General features: G+C 34.6%; 1 protein-coding gene across 2 annotated transcripts in view; it reads right to left on the bottom strand.

Moving 5' to 3' along the window:
• Positions 1-25,407, bottom strand: part of IPO11 (importin 11) — a 194,925-nt gene that overhangs the window by 82,373 nt on the left and 87,145 nt on the right. For both annotated transcript variants that reach the window (XM_030321825.1, XM_030321834.2), the window contains exons 21-24: positions 22,785-22,900; positions 14,086-14,162; positions 6,410-6,489; positions 5,953-6,033 (exon numbers count right to left, since the gene is read on the bottom strand). In XM_030321825.1, the coding sequence (XP_030177685.1) occupies positions 5,953-6,033; positions 6,410-6,489; positions 14,086-14,162; positions 22,785-22,900 (354 nt within the window). The remainder of the gene's footprint in view (positions 1-5,952; positions 6,034-6,409; positions 6,490-14,085; positions 14,163-22,784; positions 22,901-25,407) is intronic.

Here is a 25,407-nt window from a genome sequence, read left to right as displayed (position 1 = left end):
CTTACTACAGTGAATGAAAGCAACATGACTCATTACTGGTTGATAAGACCATGACAAGAGAGTTTCTAAACTCAAAATGATATGTATTCATACAGACAAATTTCAAATTAAAGAGAGGTTAGTAATTCAAATTTGAGTATTTTTAGAATATAATTGTATTCACCTAGATAACTTGTTCTGAGTCACAAATATAATAAAGTCTATTTTGCTCTTAACCATTTGCTTCTAAAGCAGGTATACTTGTCTCTTGATCCATTTTTGTAACATAATTTTCTGCTTCAAAGAATAAAGCAGTTACTTCTAGATAGTGTCAGATATTAGTGTAACAGTGACATTTAGCCAAAAATGTATTAAAAATGTTATATGGCTTACTATATTAAGAAACAGTATGTTAGAGGTATTAAAAATGAAAATAATGAGCTAATATTAAATATTATAGCTTTACTGGAACTCTGAGAATAGGAAAATGACAAAAATTTTGAGAATTCTCTCAGTTTTCAAGTACAGGCATAAAAGCACCATTGTCCTAAAATATTCCTTCATTTAAAAAACACAAATAATTTATTCATAGTTGCCAAACTCCTAGTATTTACCATCAATTAAATGATAAGATCTAGCCTCTGAGATTTCAAATAAAATACACAGGTTTAGTTATAGCAATGTTTACCCAAAAATAGTGTTAAATGTTGTATGAGATGGCCAATTTTTAATTCAAGTACTCATATCCTATCAAGGAACTCATGTCGCCATATGTCCGAAGAAACTGGTTTAATCTTTAACTTTTGTTAAATGGTACAAATATTTTAACGTACACTTGCATGATAACTGATTTGTGCTGAATTACTAAATCAAATATTATTAGGTACAATTAAGAAACAATGATATCAGGGGCACACGGATGGCTCAGTCAATTGCTGAGCGTCCAACTTCAGCTCAGGTCATGATCTCACAGTTCCTGAGTTCCGGCTCCGTGTCGGGCTCTGTGCTGACAGCTCAGAGCCTGGATCCTGCTTCAGATTCTGTGTCTCCCTCTCTCTTTGCTCTTGTCCCACTTGCGCGCTCTCTCTCAAAAATGAACATTAAAAACTTTTTTTTAATAAAAAAAAACCAACAGTGATATCACCTTTCACATGAAAGGAAAAAGGAGAGGCAAAGAAACTTTTTTCTAGTAAATTTGGTAATTTCACAATAAAAATTTTTTAAAAGACTATGCTACTATTTTGGAAAGCCAGAAAGAATTAAATAAATTAATTTCAAAGAGCCAGCTGAGATATATAATTCTTTTTTTTTTTTAAACGTTTATTTATTTTTGAGACAGAGAGAGACAGAGCATGAATGGGGGAGGGTCAGAGAGAGAGGGAGACACAGAATCTGAAACAGGCTCCAGGCTCTGAGCTGTCAGCACAGAGCCCCACGCGGGGCTCGAACGCACGGACCGCGAGATCATGACCTGAGCCAAAGTCGGCTGCTTAACCGACTGAGCCACCCAGGCGCCCCTGAGATATATAATTCTTGATCAAAAAAAAGAAACTTTATCATTGTGTAAATAGCCTTAGTTTTGAAGTTTTAAGTAATGTATTTTTTACTTTAAACACTTATTTAGAAGAAATGTTCAATAGAAGAGGTGGAATAACTTGATTTGTTTTGGTTTTCTTACAGCCAAAAATCTTAACCAAATGAATTATATGGCCTACAAGTTTGGTAGCCTAACTTTCTCCGAAGGGAGATAGCGGACAAGTACTTAATTATATAATTAGGTAAAAATAGCCAACACTTATACTACCTGATTACATGGTAGGCACTGTGGTGAGTACTTCACACATGTAAGCTCATGTGATCCTCCTCTCAACTCTAGGATACAGGTAGTTTTCCTGCCCATTTTCAAGATGGAAAGTGAGGAACACAGTAATCTGCTCACCTTCCACAGCTGTGAAGGAGCAGGACCAATATTCCAACCCTGGCAAGTTTCACTTCAATCTGTAGTCTCACCCACCATGCTAGAGCGCTTTAATTATATTATTTCGTTAAGAATAGAATTAAAAATAGTCAACATTCCCCTTCTGACACATCCTAAAAATCTGCATCATTTTTCAAATGAATTTCACAATGCCCATTCCATATGCCTCAGAAAAATTTGTCCTTCAGAAATTATTAATACCATGACAAAGCAGGAAAAAGCAAAAACATCTCAATTCAAATTTTTTGGGAGATGTTTAAAACTAAGAAACAACCTCTTAATCACTTAAAATATATCCATTAAAATTTAGCACAGAGGACTTCAGATAATGCAGTTACGAATTATTAAAATTTCATGTGGCACAACTCCTTACATTAACAAATGAGAGAAGTTAGGCCCAGAATATACTCCAGATGGATGTGCAAAGCACAGGCCAAGAGGGAATAACACTGCAAATGTACAGTTGGTATGTTTTAGTTGGTATTTCTGCTGGACGTAGGGATAATCACTGTGCAATCCTTAACGTAAGAATTATGGATTCCCTCGCTTCCAAAACATTTACACTGTATGCATTCAGAGAAAAGAAAATACATAATTTATTGAAGTTAGGACCATGGAAAAGCTTAGTCTCCTAGAAGAGAAATATAGATATAGATACACACACACACACACACACACACACACTCCGAGAGAGAAAGAGAAAGAGAGAGAAAGAGAGAGAGAGAGAGAGAGAAATCTATAAAGATACCATCAAAATGAGAAGGCAATTTCCTTTCAAATTTCTTTCACTCCTATATTGCCAGTCATTTTTTCCTCAGGTAGAATTAAGGCCCAGTGTTGACTTTTTTTTTTTTTTTTTTTTTAAATATCTTCTAGTTCTGGGGAAGAAATTATCACCCAGGCAAAAGATGAGGCTAGGATTACCTAAGACAAATGAAGTTTCTCAGTAAAATTATATATTGCTGCTACATCAGTTTGGTAAGGGCATAAATGCATTAAAAATTCGCAAGAACATTTTTGTACACAACATGTCCAGTGTTACTTAAAATCTTTGCAGCTGAGAGAATCCTTTGAAAGTAGTGGGAGTGAGGACTGAGAAAACACATAGCAGCAGACCAGGCCTTAGGCATCCAGGGTCTCTATAAGCCACAGATTCCTATAATTACCCCTTCAGAGCCCAATGCTTCTTTTCCAACTGTGGCTCACATTCTCACCCTGTAACCCTATACTAAGAAAGAAAATAAATATGAAATTAAAACCAGAGTTTTGCCATATTTTGTTGGCCGCGCCAACATCTTGATTTTAGACTTCTGGTACGTAGAACCCTATGAGAAACGTAATTACTATTATACGTTGACTTCTATTATTGTAAGTCACCCACACTGTGGTACTTTGGTATAGTGGCCCTGGGAAATATATATAGTCCTTAATGATATGATCCGGTACCTCCCTTGTCTGATCATCTGATAAGTGAAAACCTCAGTACTACGGCATAGGATACCTTCCAATTTATAGTTACTATATGTTTTAAATACCACCATTATCTTCACCTTCAATAGACAATCATCACAGTATTTTCTCTGCTCTTAGTCTTTCTCACTTCTTTGTGTTATTTAACTTGGTATTTGTCTAATTCATCCTAACCTAGGTTGCCATAATTTGCAAATTAAAAACCTGTGTTTTATCTGGAAACCATAAACCCCTACTAAACCTCTAATGCAAAACCACTATTTAAATAACACTGAATAGGGACTGTTTTGTTTACTTGCCACTCCCCTCCAACAAAATGAGTTAAAAGCAGAAACTGGGGGCACCTGGGTGGCTCAGTCGGTTAAGCCTCCGACTTCAGCTCAGGTCATGACCTCACAGTCTGCGAGTTCGAGCCCCGCGTCCGGCTCCGGGCTGACAGCTCGGAGCCTGGAGCCTGCATCCAGTTCTGTGTCTCCCTCTCTCTCTGCCCCTCCCCTGCTCACACTCTGTTTCTCTCTCTCAAAAATAAATAAACATTAAAAAAAAATTAAAAAAAAAAAAAGCAGAAACTGTTTTCCTATCACCTATGCCTAGTAGAAGAAAGCAATAAATACCAATACCAAGGGTTGGCACACTATGTCCATGAACCATAACCCTATCAATAAAGCATTACTGGAATACAGCCACACTTATTCAATTACATATCATTTATAACTGCTTTCAATTCTATAATGGCAGATACAAATAGCTGAGACAAAGACTCTATGGGCCCACAAACCCTAAAACATTTACTATCTGGTACTTTACAGAAAGTTTGCTGACCCACTTGGTGAATAAATGAATAATCACCAAAGATATCAAATGCAACCAATATGAAAGTAAAATCAATAAGCATATTAACATGGATATCTGGAGTTTTACAAGTGCGTGTATACAATAAATGTCTGAAGAACACTTTAAATATTATGATGCTTCAGTAAGTTCACACTGATAATTACTCTTATTCGAAGCATAGCAGCTATCACAGTGGTTAATACAGAGGATTTTACCATCTGCACATTTACCCGCTTAGTAACCCCCCCCCATTTACACTGTGGATTAGTATGACAATTACTTTCATTAGTTACATACAGCTGACTCTCGAACAACATGGGTTTGAAGTGTGCAATTCCACTTTTATGCAGATTCTTTCAGTATAGTACAGTAAATGCATTTTCTCATTTCTTTTCATTTTATCTCATATGATTCCCATAATAACATTTTTTCTGCCTTACTTTAAGAATACAGTATATAATACAGATAAACTTAAAACACACGTGTTAATGGATTATTTACATAAGCGTTTGGTCAACAGCAGGGTTTATTAGAAGTTTATGGGGATTCAGAAGTTAAACCTGGATTTTCAAATGTGCAGAGCGTCACCAACTTAAGCCTCTGACTTATTCAAGGGTCAATTGTACCTTTCTTAAAATGGACCTCTTTGAGCAAACACTTTTTATTTCACTGGGGGGAAATCATATAGTTTTTCGGACCTAAATAAATGCCATGGTTTCCATACAATAAATCATACTTTGTTATGATAATTAACACTTCACCTAACCATCTTGCATATCTGACCATATCTGATCTAGAACACAGCTAAGAAATGAGGGGGATAAAAAGGGGATGTACATTCTTGTGAAGTACAAACAGAGCACATGTGAACATTATGTATATACACACACATACGTGTACATGTAAAGATATATTTCACTATATATTTATAAACACCTATGTGTTTATAAATATATATATTTCACTATATTTATAAACACCTATGTGTTTATAAATATATATATTTGATACTAGTTATATCTTAAGTACATAAATATATACAACTCGGAGCCTGTTCTTAATTATACACAATTATATGCAACATATAAAGATCTTTAACCTGGAAAGATATAAGGCATAAAGATTAACTCAGTTTATTTTTAAAGTTTTTTTTTTAATTGAGGTATAACTGACATAGAACATACATTACTTTCAGGTATACAACACAATGATTTGATATTCATTCTAAATTATACACAATCTATACAAGTTAGTAGTGTAACTATGATAGCCAACACAAATTAAAAGTTCTAAATTATAATAAAATTTCTTCCTAAAAGTAGGCTAACCAACTGGAGCAGTGAGATGTATCACATGCTACCAATATATGTTTACAATTCATAAACATTTTAAAGCCTTGCTACACAAAGTAAGGTTTCAGAATGGGGGAGGAGGAATGGGCCTTGATTAGGGTCCCATCAGCAGGGACCTTGTCAGAAACGTGGAATCTGCATTTTAATAACATCCTCAAGAGATCTGTATGCACATTCAAGTTTGAGATCCCTGGTTCAGAGGTGTCAGAGAAATTAAATAACTTTAAAAGAAAAAACTGTCTAGTACTTTTCTTGCCAATCATCCAAACCCAAATGAAGGTCCAATTTTGCAAAATACAGATGGAAAAATTACAATATTCATTTAACATAGGACAATACCTTGAGCACTTGAACTTGACCTTCTGTAGTAATTTCCTTTAGCAGCTCACAAAAGGACTGACATAGACCTACTGCATATGTCTGAAATTCAATCAGAAGTCAAAATATACATATGAATACATTTGCAGTATTAAAAAAGGCAAAAATTCAATGTGGAACTATCACCTATTTGTGCATTATATACTTAAGTTCTAAGCATATAAAGTTTCAATTAGAACTCTTAAAAAGGAAAAGCTTAGAAAAGAAAAATACAGTTCACTGCTTTACTGATTTTTACAGAAATATAAGGATACATTTATCTGCATCCTATCTGCCTTACAGTGCTTACAAAGTTTTTTTCTCTCTTTAAAGTAATAGAGCGATCTTTAAAATTTGTAAAAGGTACCTCTTGATTTCAAATGAGCAACAATCAAATAACTACATAAATTTTTACAACGCAGAAACTACTAAACCATACCTGTAGAAATTCTGTTGATGATAAAAAGATATAACCATTGATGATCTTAAAGCAGGTTCTGAGGTTTTCTGAACTTAGTTCTGCCAATAAATTTATTTGAAAAAGAACAAATTAATTCAATGTTCACAATCAGTTTAAATGAAACAATTTATTTAGAACTAAGTTATATACCCTTCTTTACAAATCTTTTCTGAGTGCTATTCAGACTACTAAGATATAGATAGCTATCTAAAAACTGACATCAACCTATACGTGAGTACTTTCCCATACACCTCCACTAGTTAAAACAATTCAGAAAAAAATATTAAGGACCAGGCTTTTTTTTCCCTTCAGAAAAGAATTATGTAACCAAATGAACCAACCTTTTGTTTTAACCTACATTTCTAGTGCTAGTGCCCTACTTATGGAAAGAGTCCCTGTTACACTCCAAAAACTTAAACCATTTAGATAATTCTCAATCCTTGATCATCTTCAAATCTCCTCCCCTGTAAGAACTTACACATAAAAGATGTTCTTAAAATGAAACTACCAGGGGCACCTGGGTGACTTAGTCCATTAAGCGTCTAACTCTTGATTTCAGTTCAGGTCATGATCTCAGTTAATGGGTTCAAGCCCCACATTGGGCTCCACACTGATGGCATGGAGGCTGCTTGGATTCTCTCTCTCCCCTGCTCTCAGTCCCTACCCTGCTCATCCAAGCTCTCTCAAAATAAATAAATTTAAAAAACTGTAACTACCAGAATAGCACAAAGATATTGTGTTTTAGCTATTCGAGTAGAAAGCTATTTTATTAAAACTGTATATCATCAAATGTTCATAGTGTTATTTTACATCTTAACACGTATAATACAATAGACTACAGATCTTATGTATATAATTATACAGATCAAAACATGTCCCCAAAACCTACATTAAACATCTGCCATTCTTTATTGCTAATATTTTCAAAATTCTACTTACAATACGATTAAAAAAGATTTTTTTTCTGACAAAATATTGGCCTAGGCTCTGGCACTCAATTAATTCCCATCCTAGCAAAGTGAGAAGACATTCTATTTGGATGAGAACTTCCCATGTACTTTCAAAAGTATCAGACCATCTTACTTCCAGCTCAAAACGTCTTTTAAAGGCACATTCAGTACATACTTTAGGATTCAACAGACCAGTTTAAAATGAAAAAAGTGGAAGGGACAGAGATGGATGAAATTGTTACCATACTAATGAAAAAACATAGAAATAATAAAAGCTATCATCTAAATATTTTTCATGTAAGATGACAAAAACTCTGGATAAAGGAGCAGACCTTTATATTGGATAAAGCTGTTGTTGTTGTTGTTTTTTTAAAGTTTATTTATTTTGAGAGAGAGAATGTGGGAGCAGAGGAGGGGCATAGAGAGAGGGAGAGAGAGAACCCCAAGCTGTCTCTGAGCTATCAACACAGAGCCCAACATGGGGCTCGAACTCACAAACGGTGAGATTATGAACTGAGCTAAAACCTAGAGTAGGACACTTAAGCGACTGAGCCACTCAAGGCACCCCTGGATAAAATAATTCTTACAAGAAATTGTCTTTTTCTCCTCAAGGAGAAAGCCAAGTCTGGACTTGGGTACACTGTTTAGCAGACCAACAGTGAAAAAGAGATGGGCAATGATTACAAGTAAGGCAGAAAGGTCTTGCTTAAATAAGAGCTTAAAAAGGCCACAATACAGGCACATCAGGGAATGTAATTTCTAAATCACTGACGTCTAAAATCTTATCAATATATACGATGAAGGGAACAATATTTAAGAAGGATTAATTTCCAAAACCACAGTGTCCATCTCTTCTTGCAGACACTTTAAACACTATTCCTGGGTGCATCTAGAGAGGCAAACACTCAAGTGACTAGTTCACTTCATACTGTTTTCCATGCCTCTATCATGCCAAGGTTAGCTTTGACTGAATTTTCTAGGACATGCTATTATCAGCAAGTATTAAATACTGACACTAAAAATACACTTAAAATTAATAAATTTATCTAGTTTAAAGTATAATGAATGTTATTCATTATATCCATGAGTTCCTACGGACACTCTGAAGAAAAATTACTGTCCAGTCTAATATCAAAAGGAGCTATGCTTTAAGGCACCTGGGTGGCTCAGTCGGTTAAGCATCCAACTCTTGCTTTCAGCTCAGGTCACAATCTCATGGTTTGTGAGTTCGAGCCTCGCGTCAGGCTCTGTGCTCACCATGTCAGAGCCGATTCCAGATCCTCCGTCTCCCCCTTTCTAGCCCTCTCCCACTGCTCTTTCCCTCCCTCACTCTCAAAAATAAAGGTTAAAAAAAATTTTTTTAATAAAAAAAAAAGAGCCATACTTCAACCATGCAAGAGATTGTATTTATTTTATTTGTTTTATTTTTATATATATAGAGAGAGAGCACACCCGAGCAGGAAAGAGGAGCAAATGGAGAGAGAGAATCCCAAGCAGGGCTCAATCCCAAAACCTTGGGATTATGACCTGAGCTGAAATCAAGAGTTGGAAACTCAACCGACTGAGTCACCCAGGTGCCCTGTATTTACTTTCAGACCCTGTGAATAACTTAAATCAAATGCTATCAAGCAGGGGCTACTGCCCTCCCAGGAGATACATGGCAAGGGCTGGAAACTCTGGTTGTTACAACTGTCTAGTGGAATGAGGTTAAGGAGGCAATTAAGCTTCCTACAATGCACACGACAGCACCTCAAAGCAAAAAATGACCTGACCCAAAATGTCAACAGTGTCCACAATGAAAACGCCTAACTTAAGTGGTCAAATGTTTCTTTCATAGCTTGTGAATGAAATCAGAGGGCAAATCTCTGACCCATAGTATCTAATTGTACTATCCATGTACGATTTGTATCTATTAGTCTAATTATAATTTATACTCTGCAAATCCTTTTTTTTACCCCCATTCTTTTGCCCCTGTAATCTGCACCTTCATGTATGTTTTATTTTCTTAAAGTCTCTGTAATAGGACAAAGAGAACAAATTATTGAATAATGTTTAAAAAATTGAGTAGAAAACTCTATTTAACCATACTACTTAATGTTTATGTTTGGAAATGTGACTATCACAATTTCTTTTTATTTCAAGTTCTGATAATATATGAGGGCTAAAATGTGTAATAGAGCCTACCTACATTATCATGAAGTTAGAGAGGGAAAAGTCCATTCCAAATTAGAGAGCAAGTTACCAGCAGAAAAATTTGATGGGTCAACGAACATTAGTTTGACATTTATGGTAACATGGACAAAAGCCAGTCAGATATGTATCTTGTAAGTAACGAGAATACTAAGTAAGTTAACACTATAAAATAGATTTAAAGGATTTTAAAAACAAGCCTTTAGAACTACATTATCTGAATTACTTTTAATTATAGCCTCTGGTTCTACTTTAAATTCCTCTGATTCTACATATATTTAGGAAAAAGGATATAAAATGAATTTTAGCCCTGGATTTATTCACACTTAATTAACATATCTTAAAAACCATTAACTTAAACATCTAATAATAGTCAATATTGTTGGTTTTATGGATTTTAAACGAAAATGAGAAAATTCCTGCCAATAGCTTTATTTCTACTTATAAAAATGTAATAGCTATCATATTGACTAAGTAACTTTTTAAAAATCACAGACATTGGAGCGCTTGGGTGGCTCAGTCAGTTGAGCGTCCGACTTTGGCTCAGGTCATGATCTCGCAGTTTGTGAGTTCGAACCCCGCAGTGAGCTCTGTGCTGACAGCTCAGAGACTGGAGCCTGCTTCGGATTCTGTGTCTCCCTCTCTCTGCCCCTTCCCCGCTCATGCTCTGTCTCACTCTGTCTCTCAAAGATGAATAAACGTTAAAAAAAATTTTTTTTTTAAATAAAAATCACAGATATAAAAAGAATGTGTTTTCACTGATAAGATAAGCAAGTTTTCTTTTGATCTGTATTCTTAAATGATTAAAATTAATACTCTGGTTGGACTTCAAAGTAAATTTTAAACCTCATATAAAAGAATGTATACGCAAAATGCTGTATGTGGAAATTAGTTTTACAATACTCAAAAAAAAAGTTAACACTGATGTCAAGGTTACTAAACGTGTAAACATGATTTCTTCATATTACCAAACCAAATATACATACCATAATACATAAAACAAATTACACATAATGTTTGCTTTCAAAGAGAAAAGCAGGGAATAAACTAATTCAAAAGCATCTATATCATCTATATTCACTGCTACTATCTGTAAAATACAGAATTTTTAAAACTTTTGAAAATTAAAAAAGTTTACATCAAATATCAGTATCACAAGGATGAAATCTCACTAGTTCTTTTTTAAACAATGTTTACCTCATTTTCAGAGAGAGGGCATGCGTTTGTGGGGGAGGAACAGAGAGTGCATGTATGAGTACTCGTGGTGGGTGGGGGAGAGCAACAGACAGGGAGAGGGGGAGGGGGAGGGGGAGGGGGAGGGGGAGGGGGAGGGGGAGGGGGAGAGGGTCTTTTACTTTTCTTCTGGGCGAGGTTCTTTTTTTCTCTTTCTCTTTCTCTTTCTCTCTTTCTCTTTCTCTTTCTCTTTCTCTTCTCTCTTTCTCTTTCTCCTTCTCTGTCTCTTTCTCTTTCTCTTTCTCATCTTCTCTCTCTCTCCTTTCCCTCCTTCTCAGTGCTGACAGCACTGAGCTCAAGGCAGGGCTTGATCTCACCAATAGTGAGATCATGATCTGAGCTGAAATCAGGAGTCAGATGCTTAACCGCCTAAGCCACCCAGGTGCTCTACAATTGCACTAGTTTTTGATCCAGTTAAGTAACAAATCCTAAAAAGGTTGGTTAGCTTTTCTTTTAAAATAACAGTAATATTAACAGTAACACATATAATTGCAAAATACTTAACTAATCTTTAGTATGTGCCAGAGAATGTTCTTAACACACAGAAGTCCTTACTGATTTGGAAAGACTATGCATCAACTACAAAGCTTTCTATGGTAAACTGTACCATCGTGTTTACCTAAATCTACACTCAAAATACTGTCATAAAATCACAGTAGGGTTAGTCAATGCTTTTATGTCTCTTTTTCCAGTGTACCAACCCTTCTCCTGCTATACTGTAAAGGTCAGGTATGCTGAATTTGGGGTCAAAGAACACATGTAAAGTGAAATCACTGTGACTATCCACTCTGTCATGAACAGGAGTCAGCCATTTTTACTTAGGAAGATATCCATAAAGGAAAATTGTCTGAATCCTGTTCATGACAACGTTGATAATGGCTCCAGTTGAGGTTTCTATTCCTCGGTCAAATATAAAGAACTGTGGATTACCCAGAATGGCACTGCATGTGGTCTCCAAGTTAGGTAGAATAGAACTAAAAGGCCTCTGCCAGAGTTAAGGGAAATGAAAAGCTATTTCCCACTCTATTTCTCTGTGGTGTCTTAAAGACAGACACAACTTTTCTTACAAGACTAGCAATAAGTGGTCTATTGGCACAGTCTTCATCTTTGGGAATTTTTTTCAACATTTTTATAAGGACACTTTATGATAAATGGCAAGTGGCTCTTTAATGGAAAACAATGGGTATTTTGGTATTATTTGAGATTTATATGAAGAACAGGATAACAGAAGATCTCAGAAAAAACACAAAGGACTAGTTATATCATCTGCCCACTAATACCACCCAGCAAATGAGATGTTTTCTAATCAGTTTTAATAGTGTTTTAATCCACATTTGTTGATACTTTCAAAAAGTTTATCTACTTTTCCAGTGCATCACTGTACCTCAATAATATTTCTGCCTCTAATAAAACTGCTCACTACAAATAAGTTCCCAGAAAAAAGTCTTCAGATATTGCCATAAATGCCCTCTCCTGACAATATTCAGTTAGTGTATACAAAGTTCCAATGAAGGAATTAAAGATGCTTGAAGAATACTATGAATGGAAAAAAATTTTTACATTTTATAAATAAATGATACTATTTTACAGACTGGAAAAGAATCAGAAAGGCGACTAAATAGCACTGTATACAATCCTTGTATTACTCCATGAGTTGATGTGGATGAAACTCGACTGTATTATGCTAACTGAAGTCAGTCAGTCAGAGAAAGACAAATATCCTATGATTTCACTCACATGTGGAATTTAAGAAAAAATACAGATGATATGTGGGGAAGGGAAGGAAAAATAAAATAAGATAAAAACAGAGAGGCAAACCCTAAAAGACTCTTAAATACAGAAAACTGAGGGTTGCTGGAGGGGAGATGGGTGGGCAGATGGTCTAGATGGGTGATGGGCATTAAGGTCGGCAGTTGTGACAAGCACCGAGCGTCATATGTAAGTGATGAATCACTAAATTCTACTCCTGAAACCAATACTACACCGAATGTTAACTAACCTGATTTTAAATGAAATCTTGGAAAGAAAAAAAAATGTGAATCTCCAATGATAAAATCCCTCATGAAGTAAAATCTCCATAAACAATTATTCATTTTTTCAATGTAAAATACTACATACTTGTGAATGGTAGTGATATCTAACAGAAAAGTATTTATTTCCTTGAGAATTATCATCATAATCCATGTTTAGATTGAAAAACAAAACAATTAGATCTCATCCAAGGTGGCTGAAAGAAACTAAGGCCCCATTCCTTGCAGAGTGTCCAGTTCCCCTCTCCCATGTGCCACAAGTGATGCTCCAGGAACATCAAGCTTCGGGATAGGGTGCCTGGGTGCTTAGTTAGTTAAGCATCCAACTCTTGATTTGGACTCAGGTCATGATCTCACTGTTTGTGAGCTAGAGCCCCACGTCTGGCTCTGCACCGACAGCTCAGAGCCTGCTCAGGATTCTCTCTCTCCCTCTCGTTCTGCCCCTCCCCTGCTCACATGCTCTCTCTCTCACAAAATAAACTTTAAAAGACAAAAAGAACACTAAGCTTCATGATGTCACATCTCTATACATAAGTAACACATCAACAAACAATAAATATGATTTGCCAGTAGTTAACAGTCTTCACATTGTTGCTTCCTTAGGCTAAAAGAGAAACACGTATGGGAGCACCTGGGTGGCTCAGTCAGTTAAGCATCCAACTCTTGGTTTCAGCTCAGGTCATGATCTCACAGTTCATGAGTTCAAGCCCCACAGTGGGCTCTGTGCTGGAAGCTGGGAGCCTGCTTGAGATTCTCTTTCTCCCTGTCTCTGCCCTCCCCAACTCACACTGTCTCTCTCTCAAAATAATTTAAAAATTAAAAAAAAGAAAAAAAAAATATGTACAGAGCTCATTTGTGATAGCGTAAATCTGATAGCATAAAATCACTTTGTAAAACAAACTGGATGAAACCACGGTATACAGAAGCAGTTTTATAATATTGTCTTTTAAATACTTTATAGAATCTGCTATGAAACACAGAAATTTTAACAAAGTTAAAACTAAACACAGAATTAGATTTCCAAGAAGACTTTTTTTAGTGATTTAGTAAATTTAGCGTTCACTCTTCACAAAGTAAAAATGGTTTTACAAAGTTATATAGGAAAAAAAATCCACAAACTATTAAAACACTATTAAACTTGTGAGTATCAGGGACTTGTGTAAAATGGAAGGTATAATTTAAAGTCACCCAATAAGGCCCCAAAGGAGGGCTGCATTCAAAAACAGTATTAAGTTTACATTTTAATACATACCAAGAAGGGGGGACATATTCTGAAATATGCGAAGCAACTCCGGTGTAACACATGGGCTGTTTTCCAAAGTCACTAACCTAGGAAGAAAAAACAAATAGCTGAATCTCTTTCTATAGCCATTAAGCTCTTAACAATACAACTTACTAAAAAATTGTCCCATCTAAAGGAAGAAAGAAAAATGAACAATACAGCAAGTTACAAAAGTTATCTTTCTATATCGAATGAAAAAGTACACATCGCACATTATTATTTTCTATATACACAGCAAAAATCGTAAGGGAAGTAACTACATATTAAAATATTTACAACTACAAAACGTCCTTACAATAAAATTTTAATGATACAGCAAAAGCATGATTATTATGGAATGGTCAAGGAAACATAAAATTGTCTTGTTCTTTTTATGTTGTTCTGTCACATGTAACTGATGTGCCCTTTCAACAAGACACTGGGCAATATGAAAGAATAAATCTATAAAAAATAAAATATATATGGGTTGTGGTTTATCACAGAAGTATGCATTTGGTTTACCTCCTCACCCCTCACCCAAAGAAGTTAAAGGAGAAAAAAAAAACCATGATTGTCACAATAGTTGCAAGAAAGGAGTAGGAGGGGATCCTATTCAAAATCTAACATTCATTATAAAAACGCTTATCCTATTACAAACAGAAAGTAAATCCTTAATCTGGTAAGAGAGGACCTATCCAACACTCAAAGAAAACACACCTAATGATATGTTGAAGCCATTCTCTGGAAAAACAGAATCACATCTCAAACAATTTCTTCTATTACCTTGCCTGCCTTCCCATCTACTGAGTGTATATATGGATGGTTCCTCACATGATATGCCAACTAAGTTAATAAGACACAAGGGTGAGAGGAGAAAGTTAAATAGGCTTTATTTACAACAGGTGTGACAGACAGAAAAGAGATGCAGAAAGAATTCATAAAGTATTTTAACCACTAAGAGACTTCAACAAGGCTGCTGTAAATATCAATACACTGCATGCAAAAATGAACTCAGTTTCTACACTCAAAACAAATAAAGATTTAAATAGATGTTGGGGCACCTGGGTGCCTTAGTTGGTTGAGTGTCCGACTCTTGCTTTCAGCTGGGGTCATGATCTCCCAGTTTTGTGAGTTTGAGCCCTCTGTCAGGCTCTGTGCTGGCAGCTCAGAGCCTGCTTGGGATTCTCTCTCTCCCTCTCTCTAACTCTCCCCCACTTGCAAGGTCTCTGTCTCTCTCAAATAAAGTAAAACTTAAAAACAAAATAAAAATATTTAAATAGATGTTATTATAAGAAACACTAATACAAAAATCTAACATCATAATGATGTCAATTCTCTCCCCCATTTACAATGTTTCTCTCTCAAATAAAACTTAGAAACAAAGTATTTAAACAGATGTTATTTTAAGAATCACTGATACAAAAATCTAGCATCATAATGATGTCAATTCTCTCTAAACTGTTATAGAGAATCAATAAAACTTCAACCTTCCATAGACTTTCCCCTAGAAATTAGGAAAGTGGATTCTAAAATGATTTAGAAGGCAAATGACCAAGAATAAACAAGAAATTTATCAAGAAAAAAAACATATGGCGGGGGGGGGACTTGCTTTATGACTCACTCTAAAACTAATGTATTTAATATCATAAAAAGAATACCACAAGAAACAGACCCACTCATTTAGGACAGAGGTGGTTCCTAGGTTAAGAAAGGTTGGAAAACTCAGGCATTGGTGGGAAGCCACTGGGCCTCTACCTCACACGAAATACAGAAATTAATTCCAGTATTTATATGAGAAGTGTTAAGTCTTTATTTTATGTTAGCAGTACATACTTACAGCTTTAGGTTTAAGAAAGACTACAGAAAAGGATGAATAGGACTACATTAAAGTTAACAATTACTCTATGTCAGAAGATGTCTCAAAATTGTCAAAATCTAAGTCACATGCTGGGAGAAGATTGTTTCTAATATATATAACTGAAAAGGGAACAGTATTCAAAGGAATATACAAAAGAGGTTAGGAAGAGAAAAACATATAGAACAAACGAACAAGCAATCCAGAGGATACAAAAATTGGCAATAAACTTGACTATTAAAAGTATAAAAAGATATTGAACCCAACCAGTAATCAAATCACAGCCAAAATTACAAACGCAAATTATAAGCAAAACAAGGTAAAATTTTACCCCTACCATATTACCAGGATTTTCAGTCTGACCTAATAAATACTGGCAAAGCTATAAAAAAGTGAAAACTCTTGCACACTGCTGACAGGAAGAAGTTGGTATCAAGACTTGGAAAGTATTATTATCTGAACTAGTGAAATATGTCTATGTGCACACACCTATGACCTCATGAATAAGGTCTCATACATTTGCACACTTATTCATGTACAAAAATGTTCAAGTTGCATTATCTGAACATCCGACAAAATGGCATATGAGTAAATGAACTGTTACATTCACACCATTAAATTCAGCAATATGGATGAATCTTAGAACAGAGAGCTAAAAAAATAAGTTAGAACACCTATTGTAAAATTTATATGAAGGTAAGATACATTGTGTAGAGTCACATACAAACGTGATTGTAAAAACAGCAAGCCACAAGAAAATAAACTAAGGAATGAAAACAAAAAATACTGGTATACCGGCTCATCCCTGCAATGAAAACAGGAGAATCCAACAAATATCCCACACCATGGGCTTCACAGACATTCTTACTCTCCCACAGCTTCACCAGGGTACAGAAAATGGATTTTCATTTTATGTAAGTTATAAATAATTACAAACAATATGACTTCCCTATTACTTTGTATCTATGAATTATTTCACAAATCTTAAATGTCAAAATTAGGAAGAAGAAGGGGGACATAGAAGAAAGCAGCCACCCACAAAATGAAGTACGGGCCACACACACAAGCAGTGGTACCTTTAGATACTTTGATCAACAAGAAGAGGATTTGATTCCATGATTACATTTCTCAAGAATACAATGAAAGAAAAGATTTTTAAAATCTTTCCTATTCCCCTTTAAAATAAAAATGAAACCGAAAGAAAAACCATAATCCAGTCATGATATTTCAGTGAGAAAACAATTGATGGGCATCTTCTAAATCTCAGAATACATTTGAAGCTCTGTCACTGGGCCCAAATTAAGACTCCATGTGACTCTTTCCCTCCCACTGTCATTATCTTAGTAAAAAGAGCATTCAGGTCATTGTCACTCTCACTACCTACCTATGCTAGCTTCCCAAATACAAGCCATACTATTTTAAAAAGGAAGAAATCTTGGGGCGCCTAGGTGGCTCACTTGGTTGAGCGTACAATTCTTGGTTTTGGCTCAAGTCATGATCTCACGGTTTGTGGGTTACAGCCCCATGTGGAGCGTGCTTGGGATTCTCTCTTTCTCCCTCTCTTTCTGGCTATCCCCCGCTCATACTCTCTCAAAATAAATAAACTTAAAAACAAAAAGGCAAAAAAATCTTGCAGAGTTTAAAGTACTTAAAAGTACTATGACATGGCAACCACTCCAGATTAAACAAGTGAATGCTTAGAAAGGAAAGAAAGAGAAACAAAGTCAAGGCACTAATGGAAAGTTAAGGGACAAGTTATGCTGATGAATAATTAGACAAAGTTGTATATACCAACATCTTTAGAGAAATGTAAATTTTAATGTTACCCCTCTAAATAAAATACAGAAAACAAAGAGCATGAAGTAAAAACACAGGCATAGCAATTCAACAAATAAATATAAGAGCATGAAAATTCTTTTGAGGCAAACCCTCTCTGGTTAAGTGAAATACAAAATATAAAAATTTTCTCTGTATAGGAGATACAATTAAAGTTCTAATAGAAAAGCTAAAATGTAAAAGTTGAACAAAAAAAGTTAAGTCAAATCTAAACAAAATAAACCATATAACAATATTAGCATCAAATAAAATTTAAATGCAAAAGAATTAAAAGGTGAAAAATTAATCAATACATACATATATCAAATGACACTTCATGATAATATTTTAAATTTTAAATACTGTGTTTTATTTGTTAAATTCTTTAAAACAATATAGAAAAATACCAAAACTCTGTGCTGTAAATAATAATTTTATTTCTAGCATTCAAGTATAAAATGAAATAGAAATAAAAAGGGACACTGACACAAAGCAAACTAAATAGATATTTTAATTAATCACTGTCAAGATTAAGAAGTGAACCACTGATTTGAACTATACAACCTATTAGAAAGAATAGATATATATAAAGTCTGCATCTTTAATATCATCACTATTTGAGACTGTTACAAAAAGACAGCCTCGAGTCATTAAAATTCTTATTAACTTTTTAAAAATTGTACAAGTGACAGGTTGTATTTACAATGCAATAAATCCAGACCTGAATCATGTACTTTAATATCAGCAAAAAATAAATGAGGTTGTGTCAAAGAAGACATTAAAAAACTCTAATGCTACTACCAAAATAACAAGACTTAAAGGAAATAGGCCATTACAATGGAAGGCAAATTCATAGCTTTAAATGTTTTAGCACTTAAGAAAAGGTAATGAAGTAACTATTTTTTTATAGCTTTAAAAAAATACACCCAGTTAAGGGTAGGAAGTAGAAAATATGAAGCAGAAGTAAAGTAACAAAGGGCAGAAACAGAGAACTCATAAAATGCAACATGTAGTTCTTTCATATTAATAAAAAGAAAAAATCTCTAATATACTTTTTTTTTTTACATCTCCAATTTTTATTGGCAAAGAGAGTAGCCATTTTCATAACAAAGCCTAACAGAAACATCCACCAGCTTTGCCCGATGTATTTTCATTACATTCAGAGTATGCAATACCTGATGCATACTCTATTCTAGTTGGTAAGGCATGTGTTGAACCTCATTATGGTACTGGGCCCAAAGCACAGAATGTTTCTCTTGGTTACCTTTTAATTATCTTGCCAGTTACCTTTTAATTATGAATCCGTACTAGCATATAAAGTGCTGGTTCTACATATTTGCCTGACTAATAAATGTACTTTAAAAGAGATAATAAATATACTTTAAAAAGAGATAAATCAAAAATAAGACTACAAGTAACAGAGATAAAGCACATGCTTGTATGGTTTTTTTTTATTCGTATCTTAAGGGAGGAAGTACCAAAATTAACAGACATGGAAAATCAAAACTAAAGTATGTACAAACTAACAACTAAGAAACAACCTGAAAATATCACCAAACTGTGAATAACTTCCCAGCCACTGCCATGAGTCCATTTCCAGTTCCCTTTTCTACTCAATTTTCAAATCATCCAAAGAATAGTTACCATATCACAGAGATCATTCCAGTATGGAAAAAAACACATTTTTTAAAATAGTGAATTGGTAAAACACACATGACACTGATATGAAATCAGACAGTATCACAAAATATGGACAAGAGATCTTAAGAGTTCAGGAAAAAATAAAATCTGATAAAATACCATAGAACAATAGAAAAGACTTGTATAACATATCAAAAGTAGAATTCACCCTAGCAAGAAAAGTTTATCTCAGAAGTCAGCTCTTTAAAAAGAGATTTTGAGGTTTTAAGATTCTAATCTCCTGAGTAGATGGCAAAAGGCAGTCACATCAGTTGTTGTTGTTGTTGTTTTTAATGATGAAGACCATATTACATTTAATGGCATATAGCCCATGCTTATTGTGGACCAGTATCCATTACGTGATCCTACTTCCTTTAACAAAGCACAAAACAAAAACAAAAAAAACTATTAATGCAAGGTTTGTTCAAATTCTATTTAAAAATATTTTATAGTAATAGGTTTATATTAGTAAACAAGATCAAAAATTATTGAGCCAAATCTCAGAATATTAAGTCAAATGACAAAAACAAACTTTAAGTAGAAAAAGAGGAAATGATAAATATAAGACCAGAAACTAACAAATAGGTAACAAAAATACAACAAAGAGAAAGCCAAAGGGTGGTTCTTTGAGAAGACTAGTAACACTGGCAAATCTCTAGCAAGCTGCATCAAGGGGGATGGGGGGAGGGGAACATGGGGGGAAAAAACACATAATCACTCTAAAAACTTTTCCTTTGTGTATGGGGCCTCAAATATCTCCTACTACTAATTATCCCCTAGTAAGTTCAAATTCCCATTCTCCAAGGTAACTATTTAAATCTTTTTTCTCCACAAATCCCTCTATCTTCTATGTACTTCCACTTCAGCCAATATTAAAGTGATGACTATGCTTCATATTTGAGAAAACAGAATCTATTAGACCCAACACCTTCCTATCACATCCCACTATAATACAAAAATCCATCTTCCTGCCTCCAGTTAAAATGGATGAAGTATCACTGATGTTACTTAAAACCAAAACCAACAAACAGCTAAATATGCTAAATCGCATCCCTTCTTGCCTCCAATTATGTCGTTCTCTGGAGCCTCATCCATCCCTCTAGACTCTGCATTCCCCACACCAGCCAACTGCTGCCCTATTTCGACATTCCTCTTCATTGTCAAGTGCTCCCAATGTTGCCAAGGCTCACAGTCTGTAATTACTTAATTTCAATTCTAGTCAGTTCTTACTACTTTACTGAAACCCTTGCTATCATCTCCACGTGGCCAAATTCACTTTTTTGTACGATTCTACCTAGAATAATCAGCAACATATGACGTAGCTGACCACCCTTTCAGGAAATATTCTTTCTTGGCTTGGTTTTCCTCCTCTTATCAACAGACAGCTCTACTCTGTCACCCTTGATGGCGCCCCTCATGTGACCTCACGAATGCCGTAAGTTCCTTGGGATTCTGCTAGGAGCAGAATGTTCCACATCTGCCCTTCCTTCTTAGGCAACTTTACAGACTCTCATATGCAAAGAGCTAACCATTTAACACACATTATCTCATCCTCACAACCATGTGGGGTAGGAATTATACTTCCTAATTTTACAGATTAAGAAAGTGAGGCTCACAAATGATGATTACATACCTCATGCAGTGGCATAATTGGGACTGGCACCTATATCTGATTCTAAAAATGAGTTCTAACTCAGTATACTCTAGTTTAATTTAAAGAATCTAAGCTATTAAGCATTTGAGCTAAAAAAAAAAAAAAAAAAAAAAAGAGAGAAAAGAAAGAAAAAAGGTATTCTAACAATTTCATTTTGTTTACATATAACTAAAGGCTAAGAAAACAAGAGATAACAACAGAGCAATGTACATTTATTACTGCCTGTTCATGTAATCCTTAAAAAATTTATATACCTTTAATAAACACATTAATATGCTAAGTCTATAATACTGTTAAGTATCGGAGTCTATCTCTTTACTGTAAGTAATACTTTTAATTTTTCTAATAGTCAACATCATATATTGTCTACATATTTATAGAAAAGTATGTGTCTGACACTAGTCAGAGACTAGTGTCTTAATTTGTAATCTAGAGTAGGCGTTGGACAGCTAGGGTTCATGGGTCAAATTCAACCCACACTCAATTTCTATAAATGATGTTTTACTGCAACACAACCATTTTACATATTGTCTGTGACCACTCTCGTGCTAAAACAGCAGAGGTCAATAGTCAAGAGATCACACAGCCTGGAAAGCCTAAAATATCTACTATCTGCCCCTTTACAGAAAAAATTTACCAACATCTGATCTCGAGTAATCCATCCTGTACAAACAAAAATACATGAATATATATTTTCAACACATGCTAATTTACAATAAAACCACCCAAAGTCATTTAGGTTCCAACAACACAACCTAGAAAATATGAGAAAGTTAACTTGTAAATCGAGTATCTACCTAACATTTTAAAATCATTCACGTAGTATTCTGCTACAGATCATTAATTTGTAATTTGCACCAAAGACAGTTTCTAAAAAATAAAAAAAAATGTTCATTCCTAAACATCTAAGAAAAACTAAGGCAGGAAGGAAAGGAAGGAGAGAAGGAAGAAAAAAGGAAACCAGAAATGTTCATTTTTTCCATGCTTAATTTCTGTGATTTTCTTTTTTAATTCCAATAGTCAGTTTATATATGACAACGTTGGAGCCTTTCCTGTATTATAATTGACCTGCAGAAATTTGCTGTCATCAGTAAGATAAGCTTAGTAAAGCCGAAGGATTTTCTAGCACAGTTCCTTACACAGTGGGCAGTCAATAAAGGTCTGCAGCAGTGAGCTGCCTCAGAAACAGAGTTTTTCGTTTTTAACTTTTAACACGACACACTACTCACTTGGCAAAATAATTAGTCAAGACCAAGAAGCCTCAGCATTTGGGGCTGAGATATATTATCTGAGTATGTAATAGGTGAAGTAGCAAGAGGCTGAAAAATGACTCAACATCCCCCAAAACATCTCATTTAACAGGCTGCAAGTTTTAAGTCATTTTTAGTTTTGAAGTTTTATTGAACTCTCCCCATTTTACATTTCAAATTCCAAAGGTTAAAGGCAGCTGAGTCATTACTGAAATTTCCCCTTTCAACTTTGACTACTATGAGCCTATACTGAGCGACAGCTGCCAAGAATAGATGGAACTATGATGTTACCCAATTCAGGGAAAATGGTTTTATGTTTCTGTTTTTAAATACTGGGTTTTTAAGGCCTGTTACATGACCTTTGCTTTATTGGCATGAGAGTAGGGAAGGCCAGGAAAAAAAAAAAAAATCCAGGGAATCAAATTTTTCCTCTTACCATAATTCTAAACCATCTTCCAGAAGATAAACATGTGGAGGCTGGGAAACATCTGTACTCAGTTGGATAACTGGGAGCAGGAAAGGGTACAGGTTCTTGCTGTCTGCTCCTAATCCCTAAGGGAAGTATAAATAAAACTTAACATAAGACACTCTAAGATCCCACCCCCACCAAAAAATAACCTATCGTATAAAAATGTCCTAAAATGAGCTGATAAAAAATAAATCCATCAGATTTTCTGGGATGGTCCTAACTATAAGCACTACTAAAACAAGGTTAGTTCTGTTTACAATTGAACAGCAAGTAGCAAAAAATTACTATTCAATTGCCCAGGGGTAGTAGAATCATATACACCAATGGTATAAACATCTGTTTTAAGAGGTTCCATATGTATCTTCCCCTCTGACTACTAAAGTGGTACTAACACTGCTATATTAAATTCCATAAATTATCTCACCTAAGTAATCTAAAATGAACCCAATCAAAATGTTCATTAGTAAGATAATTACATCATAGTACATTCATATTCCAGAATAGTGACTAGCCAATGAAAAAGTATTAGGCATGGAATAAAAACAATCTCAAAAATAATTACAAACTGGATTTAAAAGATGAAGAAGTGTGTATATAACAACTGCAAAAACCCAAGAATTTTTAAACATACCTACCACATGCAAAGAGATACACACATAAAAATGTTTCTTTGGAGTATACAGAAAAAATTAACACTAATTAAATACAGGAAGGGGGAAAGGATGCTGAAAGAATGTAAAAATTATTTTTTTCTTAAGCTTTGTTTTAAAAAAATGCACAAAATTTTTTTAATGAACAATTTTTGCTAATATTTTTAATGACCCAAAAAATGGAGGAAGAAGAGGGGGGTTTATCTAAAATTCTAGTTTACCTAATTATTGTTTTATGGAGATTGACTCAGTGTCTCACACTAAGTCCAAGCACTCTGAAAGGAAACATAAAGGATAAGAAGCCAATTTTTAATCCATAATAATCTCTGTAATCTGACAAACACAGAAAGGAAACCAATAAATATCAAACATCTCCTCATTTAGGAAGTAATTCAAATATCAATAGCTAAACAAAATCTGTTAAGCAAAACAAAATCTGTATGTATACATCTTCTGTTAAGCAAAACAAAATCTTTATGTATACATCTTCTGATGCCATATATATACTGAGTTCAACCTTTATTAGTGGGACAGATACCTAAATGGAAATGCATAAATCTTATCCTTAAGTAAGTTTGGTTCTTTCTGAAACTAAAAATCAGTTGAAAGACCTTATTAAAGATCTTTTTAAAGGAAGATAGTTATTAAAATGTCACACTTAATAAAGTAGTACACTGTGTCTTAAAATGAAGTTCAATTTCGCTCTCTGTAGTTCAATCTTTAATACAACAACAAAAGAAAAGGCACATTAAGATAAACTAGTCAAGTTCGTTTTGATTAAGCAGACTTAAAATTTCCTAGAAAAATTAAAATCTATCTACTTACTTAGTGCACATCCCAAGAAGCATGAGATGCTAGCTTTCGCAAAACTAAAGCCTCTGCTAAACATGTAAGACTCTCGGTCAAAGCCTGAAGACATTTACCTTTGTAGTCTAATGGCCTGAAGAATGTGTGCAATCCCAGATATACAACTTTAAATAAATGTGAACATTCTCTCGGCCCATAGTCATAACTACAAGACATTGTCTACAACATTATGAAAAAATCACAATAACACATTTTCTACAACAGTATGAAAGCTCAAAATTAAATTCATTAGTTATTAAAATGATCAGAAATGCTTCAAGAGGCAGAAATCTTATTGTATAACAATTACATAAGACAGAAGGGAAAATGAGGTGAAGGGTACTCTGTACTATCTTTGCAACAGTCGGTGAATTTATAAGGTTATTATTATTTTTTAGGTTAAGGGAAAAAAAGAATAAAACCCCCTAAATATTGGCATTTCACAGGATAATGTATTTGACTGCCTTCTCCTGTGTCATGTGCATGCGGAAAATGTCCCAAAATATTATCTCCAAACACAGATCTCTGAACTGCAGACACTGAATAAGTACAGGACATCATCACCCAGAAGTCATCTCAAACTCTTAAGGTGACCACTGAACCAATTCACTGTCTTCCTAAAAAAAAGCTCCTGTCCGGCCTTTCCAAACTCAAGTGACCTGTACGACTACCTATTTAGTGGTAAACAGTCTCACATCCTCCTCCTAGTTCCTGTTCCTACTCACCCCACATCTCAACAATCCTTTATTCTACTATTTTTCAAATCTTTTCCCTTCTTTCCATGCATTTTACTTCAGATCTGCATCATCTATTTTCATGGTTAACAGAAAACGTACCAACCACTTTCCCTGACCTTAGTTTTACTCCATTCCAAACCCTGTCTCCACTGGCACCCTGATTACCTTACTAAAATAAAAATGTTAACACTTCTTGCTCTGAACTTGAAGAGATGTTCTTGTGGCCTTCCTGACCAGGCCCCTATAACCATGTTCTGTACTATGCTCCGGCCACACCATACAACTCAGTATTATCAATCACAATGTTAAAATCTGGAGGAAGCGGACAGATTTAACGCATGCATTTACTACTCTTCT

The sequence above is a fragment of the Lynx canadensis genome, chromosome A1 (genome assembly GCF_007474595.2).
Source record: "Lynx canadensis isolate LIC74 chromosome A1, mLynCan4.pri.v2, whole genome shotgun sequence".
NCBI lineage: Eukaryota > Metazoa > Chordata > Mammalia > Carnivora > Felidae > Lynx > Lynx canadensis.
This window is presented reverse-complemented; position numbering and strand designations above follow the sequence as displayed.